At 32.2% G+C, this 15,358-nt stretch overlaps 1 protein-coding gene across 1 annotated transcript; it reads left to right on the forward strand.

Moving 5' to 3' along the window:
- Positions 1-7,718: 7,718 nt before the first annotated feature.
- LOC114269294 (CAAX protease self-immunity protein) lies at positions 7,719-12,929 on the forward strand. Its single transcript, XM_028210584.2, has 9 exons — positions 7,719-8,178; positions 9,798-9,949; positions 10,177-10,272; positions 10,368-10,430; positions 11,063-11,131; positions 11,224-11,326; positions 11,433-11,504; positions 12,394-12,482; positions 12,590-12,929. Exons 1-9 carry the CDS (start codon positions 7,878-7,880, stop codon positions 12,740-12,742), a joined length of 1,098 nt encoding a protein of 365 aa, XP_028066385.1. The 5' UTR covers positions 7,719-7,877; the 3' UTR covers positions 12,743-12,929.
- Positions 12,930-15,358: the final 2,429 nt, after the last annotated feature.

Genomic DNA, 15,358 nt, shown 5'->3' on the forward strand with positions numbered 1-15,358 from the left:
GCATAATAAACATTAAAGTTAGGTTTGTCTATATTTATGGCCTCATTTATTTGTGACGGGAGATGCAGATTGGTTGTGGTCACAGAATTTTTAATCTATCATTCGTCTATTAAATTAATAGATTAAAGAAAATTAATCCGTATCTGTCTGTCAATCTGGTGAATGTGGATTGAGTAGATTGGCGGATGGATGCGAATCAATTTGGCAGTTTAAAATTTTATAAATTTTAAATATAATTCAACTTGTGCACTTCATAAAAAAAAAAAAAAAATTACAGTCAATGACTTAAAAAAGTATTACAATCACTACATGCCTCATCGGAAAGAAAGTTTGAAATTTTAGAATATTACAATCATTGTATGCATCATCCACATATTACAATCACAGCATGCCTCATCCACATAAAGCATTACAATCTATGATTCTTAAAATATAAAAACAATTCAAACCACCAAAACCATGAATAAAGCAGTAGTAGAGATTGTATGCTTCTGTATTGTAACATCTATATATGTTGGCTTATTTTTCCTACGAAGGTAAATATCATAAATGCGAGCGTGCTAATAAGGATTGAAAAATCCTTACAGATTAAATTCAAGCCAATTATCAAGTGATTGCATTGACGGTTCTTTTGTCTCAACAAAGAGGACTTCAAAATTGTCAAGTGTAAAGAAAAGAAATATTAAAAGAAGAAAGAGGGGGACGGAGAAAGATGATTGAGTGAACAATCAAACTAACCATTAATTTATCTCTACTCCTATACTTCGAAAAGGAAGTGCATAAAATAAAGTGCAGAGAACTTACCTCTACTCTATGCTTCGAAAATGAAGTGCATAAAATTAAGTGTAAGAAATATAAATGACAAGAAAAATATAAATCAATTGTCTTTGATTTGAATTCTTCCGTCTTTACAATGTAGCCATGAATGGCTATTTATAGGCAAACATTTGTAGGAAAAAACTGCCTAAAACTACCTACTCTGCCACCTCCTCCATTTCATACCACATGATCTTCCATAACTTCCTTCAACCTCCACATCATGCTTCATGTTCTCCACTTTATTCTCCATCATCTTTTCACATTTCATAACTTCTCATAACCTCCAAATGAGTAGGAGGATGCCACATGTCCTGCAATTATGTAAATAATAAATAATAACAAAAATTACAGATTTATGATGCCAACATTACTCACGTGGCCCTAAAAAATGATGTTTATTTGAATTTTTGAAAGGCCGAATCAAGCACACGACTAATCTAAGCAATAAAGTGCTTCAAATGATATAATAACACCAATAAAGTGCTTCGAATGAGTATGAAATTATGACTAGATGTCTCGAATTATATATATATATATATATATATATATATATATATATATATATATATATATATATATATATATATATATATATATATATATGCCTTGAAGGGATATTATATATGTACTTCGAATCAGCATCAATCCGTTGAAGGAAATTAGACAATTTTATTTTACTCGTATTTCAAACACTTAGAAAACTTAGAACCTTTTGAAGTAGATTGATGTTGCTTGCATCTTGAATCATTCAGAACCTCATATTTTCAAGACAAAGCCAATATTCAAACATGATTCACCTTAACAAGCTATTACACATGCTAGCTATTATGGACTAGTAACAAGCTTCGAAAGTGGTATAAAGGACCAAAATCATCCTTCGAAGGTCGAAAGTGCTGACAAAGGACGAATTACATCATTGGAAATACTCAGCAAAGTTTTAAAGGTTCCCAACCACCATTATTAGTTCTTCGAAGCTGTTAATGCAATATGGAATGTTTCGAAGCTTACAAAATTATGGCAAAAGGGCCTTCGAAGCAACTTTTGGCCAATATTGTGGTTATTCAAATTTTGTATGTTCTGGTTCACACACAATTAATGAAAATATTAATTTTCTGCTTCGAACTAATTATTAATTCTCCGAAGACACCAAAATCGTTGTTCTTCGAACCAACTTTTGTAGAATACTAGTTATATTTTCATGTAAGAAATGGCTATAAAAATGGTTATCCGTAAAGCCACTAATTATCATGCCAAAAATAGCCATTATTCAACAATTAATTGATTGCCATTTTACATATATTTGAAGGGAGGTATAAATTTTGAAAGTTTTCTAGTCCCATGTTACATTTTCAAGGTGTTTATTGATGACAAAACCACCCTTCAAAAGTCACATATGTTACTAAAGGATCAAAATCATCCTTCGAAGGTGCTCACGACATCTCTTCGAACCAAATCCAAAGAGTTAGATTATTATGAAATTAGTTTGACATTTTAACTAGTCATTAATGGCTATAAAATGATATTTCAATGAATAACATGCTTCGAAGTGTCTTGGGACATGCTTCGAAGGTAACCACAAAATCAAATGGTGATGATTTTATAGATCAACTAATAATCATATTTTTGGCCCAATATATTGTAATAACGAAATATTATTTGTTAGTCATTCCATCAAAGTCAACGTTTGATGTGATCCACAAATTCAAAATGAATTTTGAACAACAAAAGTCATGGTATAGTGTGACCATGAAAATTCATACTTTTTGACATTTTGAAAAATGTCAAAAATTTTGAATTCATGAACAATGACTTGTTCATTATTCTTAACCATGTTTGTTTTAAAAACATGACTTTCGCCGAATTGATTTTCATAATTATTTGGCAAAGTGGGTTGTTTTTCCATGTTAGCCATTAATGGCTTATGAAAATCATCCATAGATATGTTATTTCATGACTTGACTCTCTAAAAATTGATTTTTGGACCCCCCGAGCCATGCATGGAACATCATTCTTAGCCAAATTTGGTTAAAAAACATACTCTTTTGTTATGTTAATTTCATAATTTGGCTCTTTAAAAACGGGCTCTTGAACTTCTCAAGCCATTGATAAAATTAACTCTTTGCTTTTGCTATTTTTAACCATGAAAAAATTCTGAAAAAATTCACCAATCCGGCTATTAAAGCCTCAGTTAAAGACTTGGTAGTGAGAGTTGATAACTCATCATTCCATTGGCGAGTTTCCATATCAAGTTGATGAATTTCTCTAATTAAATGATGTCTTTTTTCTTCCATCAAATAATATTGTAAGGGATGAAAGTTTATTTCATCAAGAAAATGGATTTCTTCTTGAAGATCCAAAATTTTTGTTTACGCCAGTATATTTCATCTAGGCTATTTGAAATGGACAAATCCAATTCATTTTTCATTTCTTACACTTGACGTCCCACTGGGCATGCCAAAAATTGTTGGCTTATTTTTCCTACGAAGGAAAATATCATAAATGCCAGCGTGCCAGCAAGGATTGAAAAATCCTTATGGATTAAATTCAAGCCAATTATCAAGCGATTGCATTGACAGTTCTTTTGCCTGAACGAAGAGGACTTCAAAATTGCCAAGTGTAAAGAAAAGAAAAATTAAAAGAAGAAAGAGGGAGACGGAGACAGATGATTGAGTGAACAATCAAACTAACCATTAATTTGTCTCTACTCCTATACTTCGAAAAGGAGTGCATAAAATAAAGTGCCAAGAACTTACCTCTACTCTATGCTTCGAAAATGAAGTGCATAAAATAAAGTGCAGAAAATTAAGTGCAAGAAATATAAATGACAAGAAAAATATAAATCAATTGTCTTTGATTTGAATTCTTCCATCTTTACGATGTAGCCATGAATGGTTATTTATATTCAAACATTTGTAGGAAAAAACTACCTAAAACTACCTACTCTTCCACCTCCTCCATTTCATACTACATGGAGAATAAAGTGAAGAACATGAAGTATGAAGTGGAGGTTAAAGGAAGTTATGCAATGAAGAGGATTTCAAAATTGCCAAGTGTAAAGAAAAGAAAATTTAAAAGAAGAAAGAAGGGGACAGAGAAAGATGATTGAGTGAACAATCAAATTAACCATTAATTTATCTCTACTCTTATACTTCGAAAAAGAAGTGCATAAAATAAAGTGCAGAAAACTTACCTCTACTCTATGTTTCGAAAATGAAATGTAGAAAATTAAGTGCAAGAAATATACATAACAAGAAAAATATAAATCAATTACTTTTTATTTGAATTCTTCCATCTTTACAATGTAGTCATGAATGACTATTTGTAGGCAAACAATTGTAGGAAAAAACTACCTAATCTTCTATCTCCTCCATTTTATACTACATGATCTTCCATAACATCCTTCAACCTCCATTTCATGTTCCATGTTCTTCACTTTATTCTCCATCATCTTTTCACATTTCATAACTTCTCATAACCTCCAAATGAGTAGAAGAATGTCACATGTCCTAAAATTATATAAATAAAAAATAATAATAAAAATTGCATATTCATGGTGCCAACATTCGGCCCAAATTTGACTTGCCAGTTGTTCAGCCAGTCATTCGACAACAAAGTAACAGCTATGGTCGACGAGGGTGACAACCAGTAGACAAGTGTTGCACCGGTCGCTTAGATAATTGACCAACATGCACAAATTTGAACAATTCAAAAAAAAAAAAAATCAAATTCAATCTACTAAATATTTTTCAAATTTTAAAAGGGACACTTTCAGTTTAAAAGAAAGAATAGTGCTATATTTTAAAAAATAATAATAATAAAAATAAAAAATTCACACAATAATTTAAAAATAAAACTTGTCAATGTAACTTATTCTTTTGAAAAACAATTATCACATCATAAAATTCAATATAGATTTAATTTTTTGTTAGTGAAATTCAAAAAATTAAAATTAAAATAACAACGTTACATGTTCAAAAAAATGATTTAAAAAACTATATTAATAGACCATATTCATTATAGATCATATCACACAAACTTTAAATTTACAATATACATTTTACTTTTAAAATAATTTTCAAAATACAAAATTCTATATACATAATATTTTTTTAAATTAAAATCCAATTAGTGCAAAGAAATATGTGTGCACTTATGGCATCTCAAACGATGCATCAATTTTTTTATTAAATTTGAGTAAAAGCTTTCTTTGGTATCAAGTGGTTCAGCGGAGAGTTTTGTAGTTTTATTAAACCATTGGTCGACCGACCAGTGTAATTTTTTCATAAACTTTTGCCTTGAGGTGATCATCCAGGGGACATTCAGTGATGAAAATCCAACGACAATGAACAGTGATTTAATGAAAGACACATTGACCCTCAGTTTGTTGAAAGAAAAGTGAAATATGAATTTAATGATAAATTTGATGAATCATTAAAGAAACAAAAATTAACCTTTTTTTTAAAAAAATCAAATTTAAATTTGATGATTGATTTGATGAACCATATAAACCCCATATAACACATCAGAAATGATACATCCCTCTAATTTAGGAGCTCTAAAAGAGTACTAATGATGTGGGAAAAAAACTAAAGCCAAAACATCACATCACATGGGACTCACACACCAATCAGAGCTATTAGAGCTCTTACAACATCTCCGATGGTTTGCCATTGGAGCTGCTAGTGTTATAATATAACAACTGTTTTAAAAAATGATGCTCCAATGGTTGAATATGGCAGCTACCAAATTTGACAAATGCTAAAACTTACGCCAAATTTGATACAAGTTTTGGCAGTTGCCATTTGTGCCAACTAAGCCAAAACCAGCTGTTTCCCTCCCTCTCTGCAAAACAGATAAATTTTTGCAAAATCAGCCGACTCAATTTTTTGAATTTACCCAAATTCATCAAAGTTTTTTTGTTTTGTTTATTTATTTATTTATTTACAGAATTAGTCAACAACAATTAATAAATCTAAACAAATTTGAAATAATTTCAACAATTCTCAAATTCAGCAAATTCAACAACAATCAATCAAGAAATTTCAAACAAATTTGAAACAATTTCTACAAATCTCAGGCATTTTGAAGTAAATCTCACAGAATATGAAATAGGAGAAACCTAGAAGAGGAGATCTGTGACATACTTTGATGGTGAGAGGGACAGGATCACTGAGGGAATTGACAGTTTTTTGACCTCTAGGGCTTGTTCCATCGAACTTCGTGATCGGTGGTGTTCCATCAAACCCAAATAATGGTGTTCCAAACACTGGTGTTCCATTGAATTTCATGATTAGCGATGGGTGAGAGAGAGGAAGACGATCGGTAAGAAAATGGAGAGAGAGAGGAAGACAATTGCTGAGAAAAGAACATGAGATATAGAGAAATAGAGAGAGAGAGAGGAAGACGATCGATGAGAAAATAGAGAGAGAGAGAGAGATGCTATGGGAAGACGATCGGTGAGAGTGAGAAAGAGACAGAAAGAGTGTTGGAAAGTGAGAGACAAAAAAAAGAAGATGGTTCTAGACGGAAAATATCAGCCGTTGGATTATATAAAGATCCAATGGTGAGGAAGGTGGTTCCGTTGGATTATATATCAATTTGGGTATTTAATTTTGAGTATTTAATCTATTTCAATTTGTAATTTTTGATTATATATAGATTATATTTTGGATTATTTCAATCTGTAATCTAATCCAATATATAATTTTGGATTATACGTAGATTCTATTTCAATTTGTAATTTTTAGTATTAAGGCCTTGTTTGGCATCCCTTAAAAAATTCAAAAAGTTAAAAAGTCACTATCTTATTTAAGTCCCACCATCTTATTTAAGTCACATCATCTTTCTACCACATCACTTCAAACCCAACCCATACCCAACTCATATTTCATAAAAAGTCAAAAAGTACACTTATTTAGATTATCTCAAACCACTCTTTAATTTTTTTTCAATTTTTTAATTTCTTTTTCATTTTTTATATTTGTCTAGTTAGATATAATATAAATTTTTTTTTTACAAACAGTTAAAAAAAGGTCACAAAGACAAAAAATAAACAAAAAAAAAGTAAAAAACCTATATCCAAACAATATCTATAAACTTAGAGGAAAAATTGATTGAGATTTGTCAAAATAACACGTGTACCACTGGAGTACCATTGCTATAATTTAACAAATTATTACTATTCATTACCAAATTATAACAATAGCAATCAGTGTGTTTGGTTTGAGTTTTCTAGATTAAGTTTTTTAAAAACTAAATTTTTTGGTTTTCGTGTTTTTTTTTTAGTGAATATTTTTAAAATTTTAAACATTTTTTTTTACTTTTTTAGATGCACCTTAATTAGATGTATCTGAAAAGTAAAAAAATTGTAAAAAATATTTTAAAAAATTAATAAATACATAAAATATAAAAAATATATTGAATTCTTGTATTTTTTTTATATTCTTGGTATTTAGTAAATTTTTTTAAAAAAAAAATTTATAATTTTTTTACTTTGTAAGTGTATTTATATTAGGTATCTCTAAAAAATAAAAAAATTATTTAAAATATTAAAAAAATTTAATAAAAATAAAAAAATATAAAAAATAAGAAAATAGAATTTTTTAAAAAATATTTTTTAAAAATTGAAACCAAACTGAATAGTATTATAGTAGATACTATTAAATATGCTCTTAGCTCCCAATCTTTTGCCTATAACACACGTAGTATTTCCCACCATTATCTCCACGTGGCACAATCTAATTGGCTCCGCAGATATTCTCAACCCAAGATAAAAAAGAGCCAAGGGCCCAGAATCGCCCCGAGTAGGTCCCACAAATCTCACCAACATCAAATATCCACCGTCCGATCTCTCTCTCTCCAATCAAATACCCCCGTTGACCAATCAAAGTCCCCACAAAAACCACATCACAACGGACCACTCAGAGACAACACATAGTACATATAATCATCATCATCATTATCAACCATGCTCCTTGAAGAAGACGAGCAAAAATTCGAATGGTTCGGCAAAGCAATCGTGGGCTCGGTCTCAACCGGTGAATCAGACCATTAATTTCATGGAGTTTCCGTTGATTTCCCGGGCCCCGAACCCTCCAACGACGTCGTTTTGTTCGGCTAGAGTCGGTCTCTGTGACTTGACTCTGAAGAAGAAGACGAAGACGAAGAAGAGGGTAGTGAGTGTGAGGGGTTCGGCGGAGAGGAGTGGTGAAGGAGGAGGAGAGAGAGAGGGTAGAGGAGGAGGAGGAGGGTACACGAGCTCTGCCATGGAGGTGACCACATTCAATCGGGGGTTCGGCGAAGCTGAGTTCCCTGTTTGGGAGAAGATTGGAGTTGTTGTTAGACTCAGCTATGGAATTGGTAGGCCCCCAACAAACCCAACTTTTATTTTACTTTTGGGGTCTCTGTTTGGTTGCTGAGAAAATTGACAGACAAATTAGGACGTCGGGAAAGACATTTTGCATTTTCTTTCTTTTTTTCTCAGCAACCAAATGGAAGGTTATGATTAAGTTCCCAATCCTGCTATGTTATGAATTTATTTTTTAGGATCGTCTAATTTCATTTCAAGGCTAGTCCCCTTGGGTTTTAAATTGAAATTACTTATTTTCCTTTCCTTTCCTCCCTTTTTTGTGAGGAAAAAATGGGTTGTTTTAGGTTAGTTGACAATGGACCTTGATGACCTTTAAGCTTCAATTTTTAGGTAAGTAATAATTATTGCAAATCGAAAAATCCATGCTTTTCAACAATTGCTTTATAGTGCGTGAATTAAAACGAGCAAAAAAATAAATAAATAAAAATAAAAGAAGGGATTTTGACAAATTGCCTCCCAAAAGATGTTGAAAAGTATAATTATTCCCCCTAAAAAATTCAATTGAAACAAATTGGTCATTGGAAGATGTTGAAAAGTGCAATTAGCCCTTAAAAGGTCAATTGAAGCAAATTGTCCCTGAGAGATGTTCAAAAGTGCAATTAGCCCCCTAATAAATCAATTAGTGCAAATGGCCGCCTAGAAGATATTCTAAAGTACAATTAGCCACCAAAAAGTTCAATTGGAGAGCAAATTTGCCTTTAAATTTAATTTAATAGTGACCCGTCTAAAATAACCACCGTTCACATTTCTGTCTATTTTTCGTAACACCCCCAGAGAAGAAAAACAACAATGGGTTGATTTGATTAAAATTTTTCTTATTGTTGATTTGGTGTTTTGTTTTGTTTTTTTTTTTTTTAAGGGGTACTACCTCAACCCCCCAAAAAGATAAAAACATATAAACAGGGCACTATGACAAGAAATTGTGACACCAAAAAATACAAAAGAAATTGATTTCTGACTAGTAACCAACATTCTAGACAGTTCGACACATCAAATCCAATAAATTTGTCCTCTCATGAAAAATAGCATTGGTGGGATTAGTTGTGAAAATGGATAGAAATGTGAATGATAGTTATTGTAGACAGGTTATTGGCACTATTAAATTATATTTGACAATCTGCTCCAATTGATCTTTAGGTGGCCAATTGCATTTTCGATTATCTTTTAGGGGGCAATTTGCTTCAATTGATCTTTTATGTGGTTAATTGCATTTTTGAATATCTTTCACAAGCAATTTGATTTAATTGATCTTTTGGGGGGTAATTGCACTTTTCAACATCATTCAGGGGGCAATTTGCTTCAATTGATCTTTTAAGAGGGCTAATTGCACTTTTCAAAAATTTTCTAGGAGTAATTTATCAAAAGACCGAAAAAGTAAGATGAGAAAATAATTTAGTTAACTTCATTTTGTTTATCTTAGCTTTATACATTATTTTGTGGAAATGCTGAGTTTTACCAATGTATCTGTTATTGCTGTACTTAACATAGTTATTCAGCACGTGGATGTTGTACTTTTCTTTTTGACTTCAGTGGTAAAATAAATGCTTTTATTTGTGAAAAGAAGAATGTACTTGAACTCTCAGATCTTTTTTTTTATAATTTTTTCCAGGCATATATGGTGCGATGGGTTTAGCGGGGAGGTTCATATGTTCCATGACAGGAATCGATTGCTTGGGAGGTTTCTATCCGTCATTAGATGCAATTGTAGAAGGACTGGGATATGCTGCTCCTCCAATTATGGCTCTGCTGTTTATATTAGATGTATGTTGATTAGTTATTAAAATGATGATAATATTTTTATATTTGGTGGGATCTATAATTTTTTTTTTATAAATGGGATTGGCTATATATCATTTTACTTTCTGAAGCCCAAGGAATTACTGGTAAAATTTCAAGTGGGTTGAGAACAAGAACTAGCATATCTTGTTTGAACTTTTTTTGTTTTCTTTTACGTTGTTTGATTTTTCTTTGTTCAAAAACTGCTGCAGGATGAAGTTGTGAAGTTATCGCCTCATGCTCGTGCTATTAGAGATGTAGAGGATGAGGAGTTAAGGAGCTTCTTTTATGGAATGTCACCTTGGCAGGTAAAGAACAGCTGAAAATTGCATGTTTGTTTTGCATGTCTGCATTGTTGGACAATGTTAGGAAAAACTGATTCCTTTTGGCTAAAATGTTGCAGTTTGTACTTATTGTTGCTGCAAGCTCTGTTGGTGAGGAGCTTTTCTACCGGGCTGCTGTTCAGGTTAGCTTCAACCTGTCATTTGGCCTCGTAACATATGATGTCAAAGATATAGTAATTGTGTAAAAGATATTCCAATCTCTCTGAACTGGACTTGTTAATCTGACTATCTTGTTCAATTGAGCTCAATCAAGCCTTGTACGGTTGGCTACCAAATCTTATTTTCCTAGTCTGCTTAGTAAGGCCTTTACTGGCTGTCGGTTGTCAGATCATGGTTCCATGGGACTCTTTTGATCTTCCTCTTGGTAGTACCAGCCCCTTGCACCTGAATGAACTCAATAACGTCAACTGGGTGACTTTCTGTTGGTTTTTTGGAATGTCTCAATGGCCTAATTGTATGCCTCCAGTGAGCTAAGAAATCCATTATTTTAACTTCTTTTCTTGATAAAGCTTGAGTTTCTTGATCAACATTATAGGCATTGAAATCTTGAAATTTATATAAGTTAAATATTTACAATTATTGTGTTGAAATCTCGAAACTTGTATATGTAAAAATATCCAACTTCCCATTTTTCTCTTATTCTATTTACTAAAGGGGATCCCTCTCTCCATATTATACCTTCTAAAACCATAAACACTTAACAGTGTGTGAAATCTGCTAGAAAAATGACCCTTGTCTTTTATTCTGCCTTTAGGGAGCATTGGCTGAAATATTTCTGAGGAGCACTGATTTGGTGACAGATGCACGCGGAATGGCATCTTTGGTATGAGCATCGTTGTCAACCTATTTCTTCTTTGATTCAGTACTTTGAATTATAACCAATTACTGATAATGCTTCATTTCTTTGACATGTAGACGGGAGTGCTGCCTTCATTCGTCCCGTTTGCTCAGGCATTTGCAGCTGTGATCACAGCTGCTCTTACAGGCTCTCTTTATTATGTGGCAGCATCTCCGAAAGGTTGATCCTCTAGTGATTCTATTGTGGGGAGTTTTGCATAGTGACCACATTTTGCTTTTGTATCCATGATGCTTATTTACATGCAAGCTGTTTATTTTTCTTGCAGACCCTACTTATGTAGTTGCACCCGTCTTACAATCCCGCTCTGGCCGTGAAGATCTGAAAAAGCTCTTTGCAGGTTTATTACCCTAACTTGAAATTCTAATTACCTCCAAATCTTGCTTGTTACATATGGCGTTTGAAATAATAGGTCTTTCTTGAGGCATATAATGTTAATGTTTTTGATATGATTGATTTAGGGGTAACACTATTGGCACTCTATTTTAACTTCGGAGTGCCAGCCTTGAGGAAAACCATGTTAATATTTCAAAAAATATATCCTCTCTTTTATTACTATCATTTCAGTCATGATGGTGATTGGCCCTGCTGTAGACTGCCAACTCATGTGGGATGTTATCCTATGAGGGATGTTGTCATACGGCCCAAAATATATAATATTATTTTTGTAGTAATTATAAGAAAAAGACTTGACATTTATTTCATACCCTCAGAAATGGTTATTGATGGCTCGATATGTCCTTTAGCTCATGGAGTTTATAAACATCTTTCATGAACTAACCAACACCCTGTTTTTTCCTTCATTTCATTTTCAAGAACGTAAAAGGAGAAGGAAAAAAGTAGAAGAAGGAAAAGACAAAAAATGAAACAAAGTGAAAGAAACAAATTTCTTTCTTTTGTTTGTTTGAGTTAGGAAAATGAGAAGCAAATGAATAGATATTTGTAAATTTTCTGTTTGGTTACCCATAAAAAAAAATGATACAAATAATTTTATTTCTTTTCCCTTTGACAAATCGGAGATCCAACCATGGTAGTAGTTGTGGAACTCTGCTACTCCCAGGTTTAGAATAGTTGTTAGATGATTCTAATTTCTACCAAGAACTGAAGGAGAAGAACCTCCAACATAGATATGTGTCGGTATCTTTGTATGGAACCATGGTGACTTACAATACCCAATTCTTTCTCGGATATTCACATTCTCTCACCTGTTTATGGTTGACATCTTGCAGCCTGGTATGAGAAGCGGCAATTGAAAAAGATATACTCTCCCCTCCTAGAAGGACTTTTAGCCCTCTACCTTGGATTCGAATGGATACAGGTAACACAATATAACTTTGTGCCCTTTCTCTAGTTTTCCATATTAAATTTTCAGAGGACAAGGAATGACGGGTTATTTTTCAATATCTGCGGATGCAAATGTGACAGACAAATAATATTCTCGCACCCATTATCACACACGGCATATACTCTGCCGTTATATTGGGACACGGACTTTGGAAGATTCATGATCACAGACATAGACTACACCAGAGAATCCAGCAACTGAAGCGAGAAGGAAAAAACTATGGTAAATTTTGAAGGAAATTTGATGATCCTGCTATATGACAGATATATAGAACCAAACATATTGTATACGAATAATGTAGCAGTTGAATAAGACTATGAATTTGTATAGACAAGATTTCCATTGTCAAAGACGATCTTGTAACCAAGAGACTCTCTAACAAATTTTCACATTTGCATATATTACATTTGTTTTTGGGACTGACCATGTTTATGTCAGATATTGGCAAGTTGAAGTTTCGATTATTCAATTAGGGTCCAGCCCAACTGCTGTGCAGCTTCCTTTGGTTTTACGGTAAACTCAATCTGAAAACATGAACCTATCCAATTGCATCCGTTTAAACTCGGCAAAACTCATAAATGAGTTCAAATGGATTATAAACCTAACAAATCTAATTAAAATTGAGTTCACTGCAACTCAAATCAAAGTATATCAATGAAGGATGTCAAAACTTGTTACTTCTATAATGAACAATATTATGCCAATTTATGACTTCCAATCCTTTAAATGCTAGCATTTAATGTGCTAATGGTTTATTTAATTCTTAAATTTTTTTGGGCAACCTCAATGTTGATTGGGAATCATTTGTTTATATAGGATTTTCATTGGAATGTTGATTCTCACGATTCACTACAAATTGATGGGAAAAAAAAGCAAATGGAATATTATTTACCATTATAAAAAATATATGATTATTTTATTTCATTCTAATAAATCAATAAGATATTATTTTTATATTTTGATCTCATTTGGGAAGCGATCGGTTTAGTCAAAAGTCAAAAAGTTGTTAAAAAAGTAAAAAAGGCAATAATCTATACCAAATAGTTAAAGATTTTTTTTTCTCTCGACTTTTTGCACATCTTTTCATAAAAAGTCAAAAAGTCATTCCAAACATACTAGTTTTTTTTAGTTCATATTTTAGCCAAATAACCAAAACATTACAAATTAGTCTGTTCCCAAACGAAGCCTTTGTTTGGTTTACTTGAATAAATGAAATTAAATAATAATTTAATTCATAATATTCATTCTTATATTTAATTTATTAAAATAAAAAATATATTACAAATAAAATTGTTTTGAATTAACTCTCCATTAAACTTGCTTTGGACATTTGGTGCCTTTCATGATCCAACAACGGGAAATTCTATTTCTACACATCTAATTATTTTAGTACACATCTTTTCTCAATGTACATATTTAATAATTTGATTATTAATTTTTGTTCTCATTCCACACACCAATTATTCTAATAATACCCTTAACTCATATCTTGTACATACACCACCTCAACCTTTTTTCCACACACCTATTTAAAATTGAAGAGCAATAGTCTACCCTATTTCGGTTCACAGTGAAAATAGTAAAGGAAACTCCATTGAAGAAATAGAAGATCTGAGACCCTCCATCGAAGAACCTCCATTGACACTAACTCTATTGAAGACCCTTCTCCTCCATTTGACACTCTAGTTTCGAAATCTGTTGAAGGTAACTATTACTTTGTTTCGATTTCGTTATCACATTTGGTACCATTTCGTTTTCTCTGTCGAGTGCATTGACATATTAGAATAAACCCTCATTTTTTTTTGAAGAGTTGTGATTTTGGGAATTCGACACTGTTTCCTAAATTCATTTTTTAATTCAACACTTGGTTTCTGAAATAGATTGATTTGTTCGACACTGTAGTTTCGAATAAAATAGAATATTTCAGCACTTGTTTTCTGCATTAATCGCGGAAAAAAAAAAAAAAACTTCTGCACAAAAAAAAACTAGCCCTTTCATTATTGCTTTTGCCATCACCGGGCATATTTTTACTTAATTTTGAACTTCTATTGGTTTGTAACTCTTCCATAACAAAATCAAGAATAATTATGGAACTAATGAGAAAACGATATAAATAGGAGTATAAACCTAGAGTAAAACAATATGAGAGTAACTTTTTTTTTTTTTTTTTTTGAAACAGTCAAAAAACCTTTATTGATGATAATCAAACAAAACAATTACAAAGATGAACATCAATAAAGATCAAGGGTGCAAAAAGTATCAAAGTTATACTAGTCAATCCCAACTAGGTTGGCACCAGCTAGCTAGCCCAATCATCTGCTAGCACCACTCAAAGTTGGAGAGAGTCCAACCAAAAAAGAAAACAAAGAAAACACAGCAAACAAGACTCTAAATACTTGTGAGTGTTACACTCCTCACCCTCTAAGGCAACTTCTCACTTGTCTTAGATTTATCACAAAGTCCTGCACTGAAAAATGGTGCTTAGAATAACATGGTTTCAACCATAATGCAATTCTCACCTTTATCACTTCACAAAGCTCCGCCAAATTTGGAATATATGCATTAAACACACAATCATTCCTGTGTTTCCAGAGAGACCACAACATAACCAGAGGTACTCCTCTCCAAATCTTCATCTTTTTACTCCTAAAACATTGTCATACCTACCATAAGAGAATGCCTTCAACAGATTTAGGTAAAGCCTCTTCAATATCCCACTAATTCAGCATTGCAGACCACACCTTCCAAGCAAAGAGGCAAGAGACCAACACATGATTCATTGTTTCATTCTCAGCCTTATAGAAAACATACAAGGTTGATACATTACTTTGTAGGACACCAATTCTTTG

Source organism: Camellia sinensis, chromosome 13 (assembly GCF_055761805.1).
Source record: "Camellia sinensis isolate YWXY chromosome 13, ASM5576180v1, whole genome shotgun sequence".
NCBI lineage: Eukaryota > Viridiplantae > Streptophyta > Magnoliopsida > Ericales > Theaceae > Camellia > Camellia sinensis.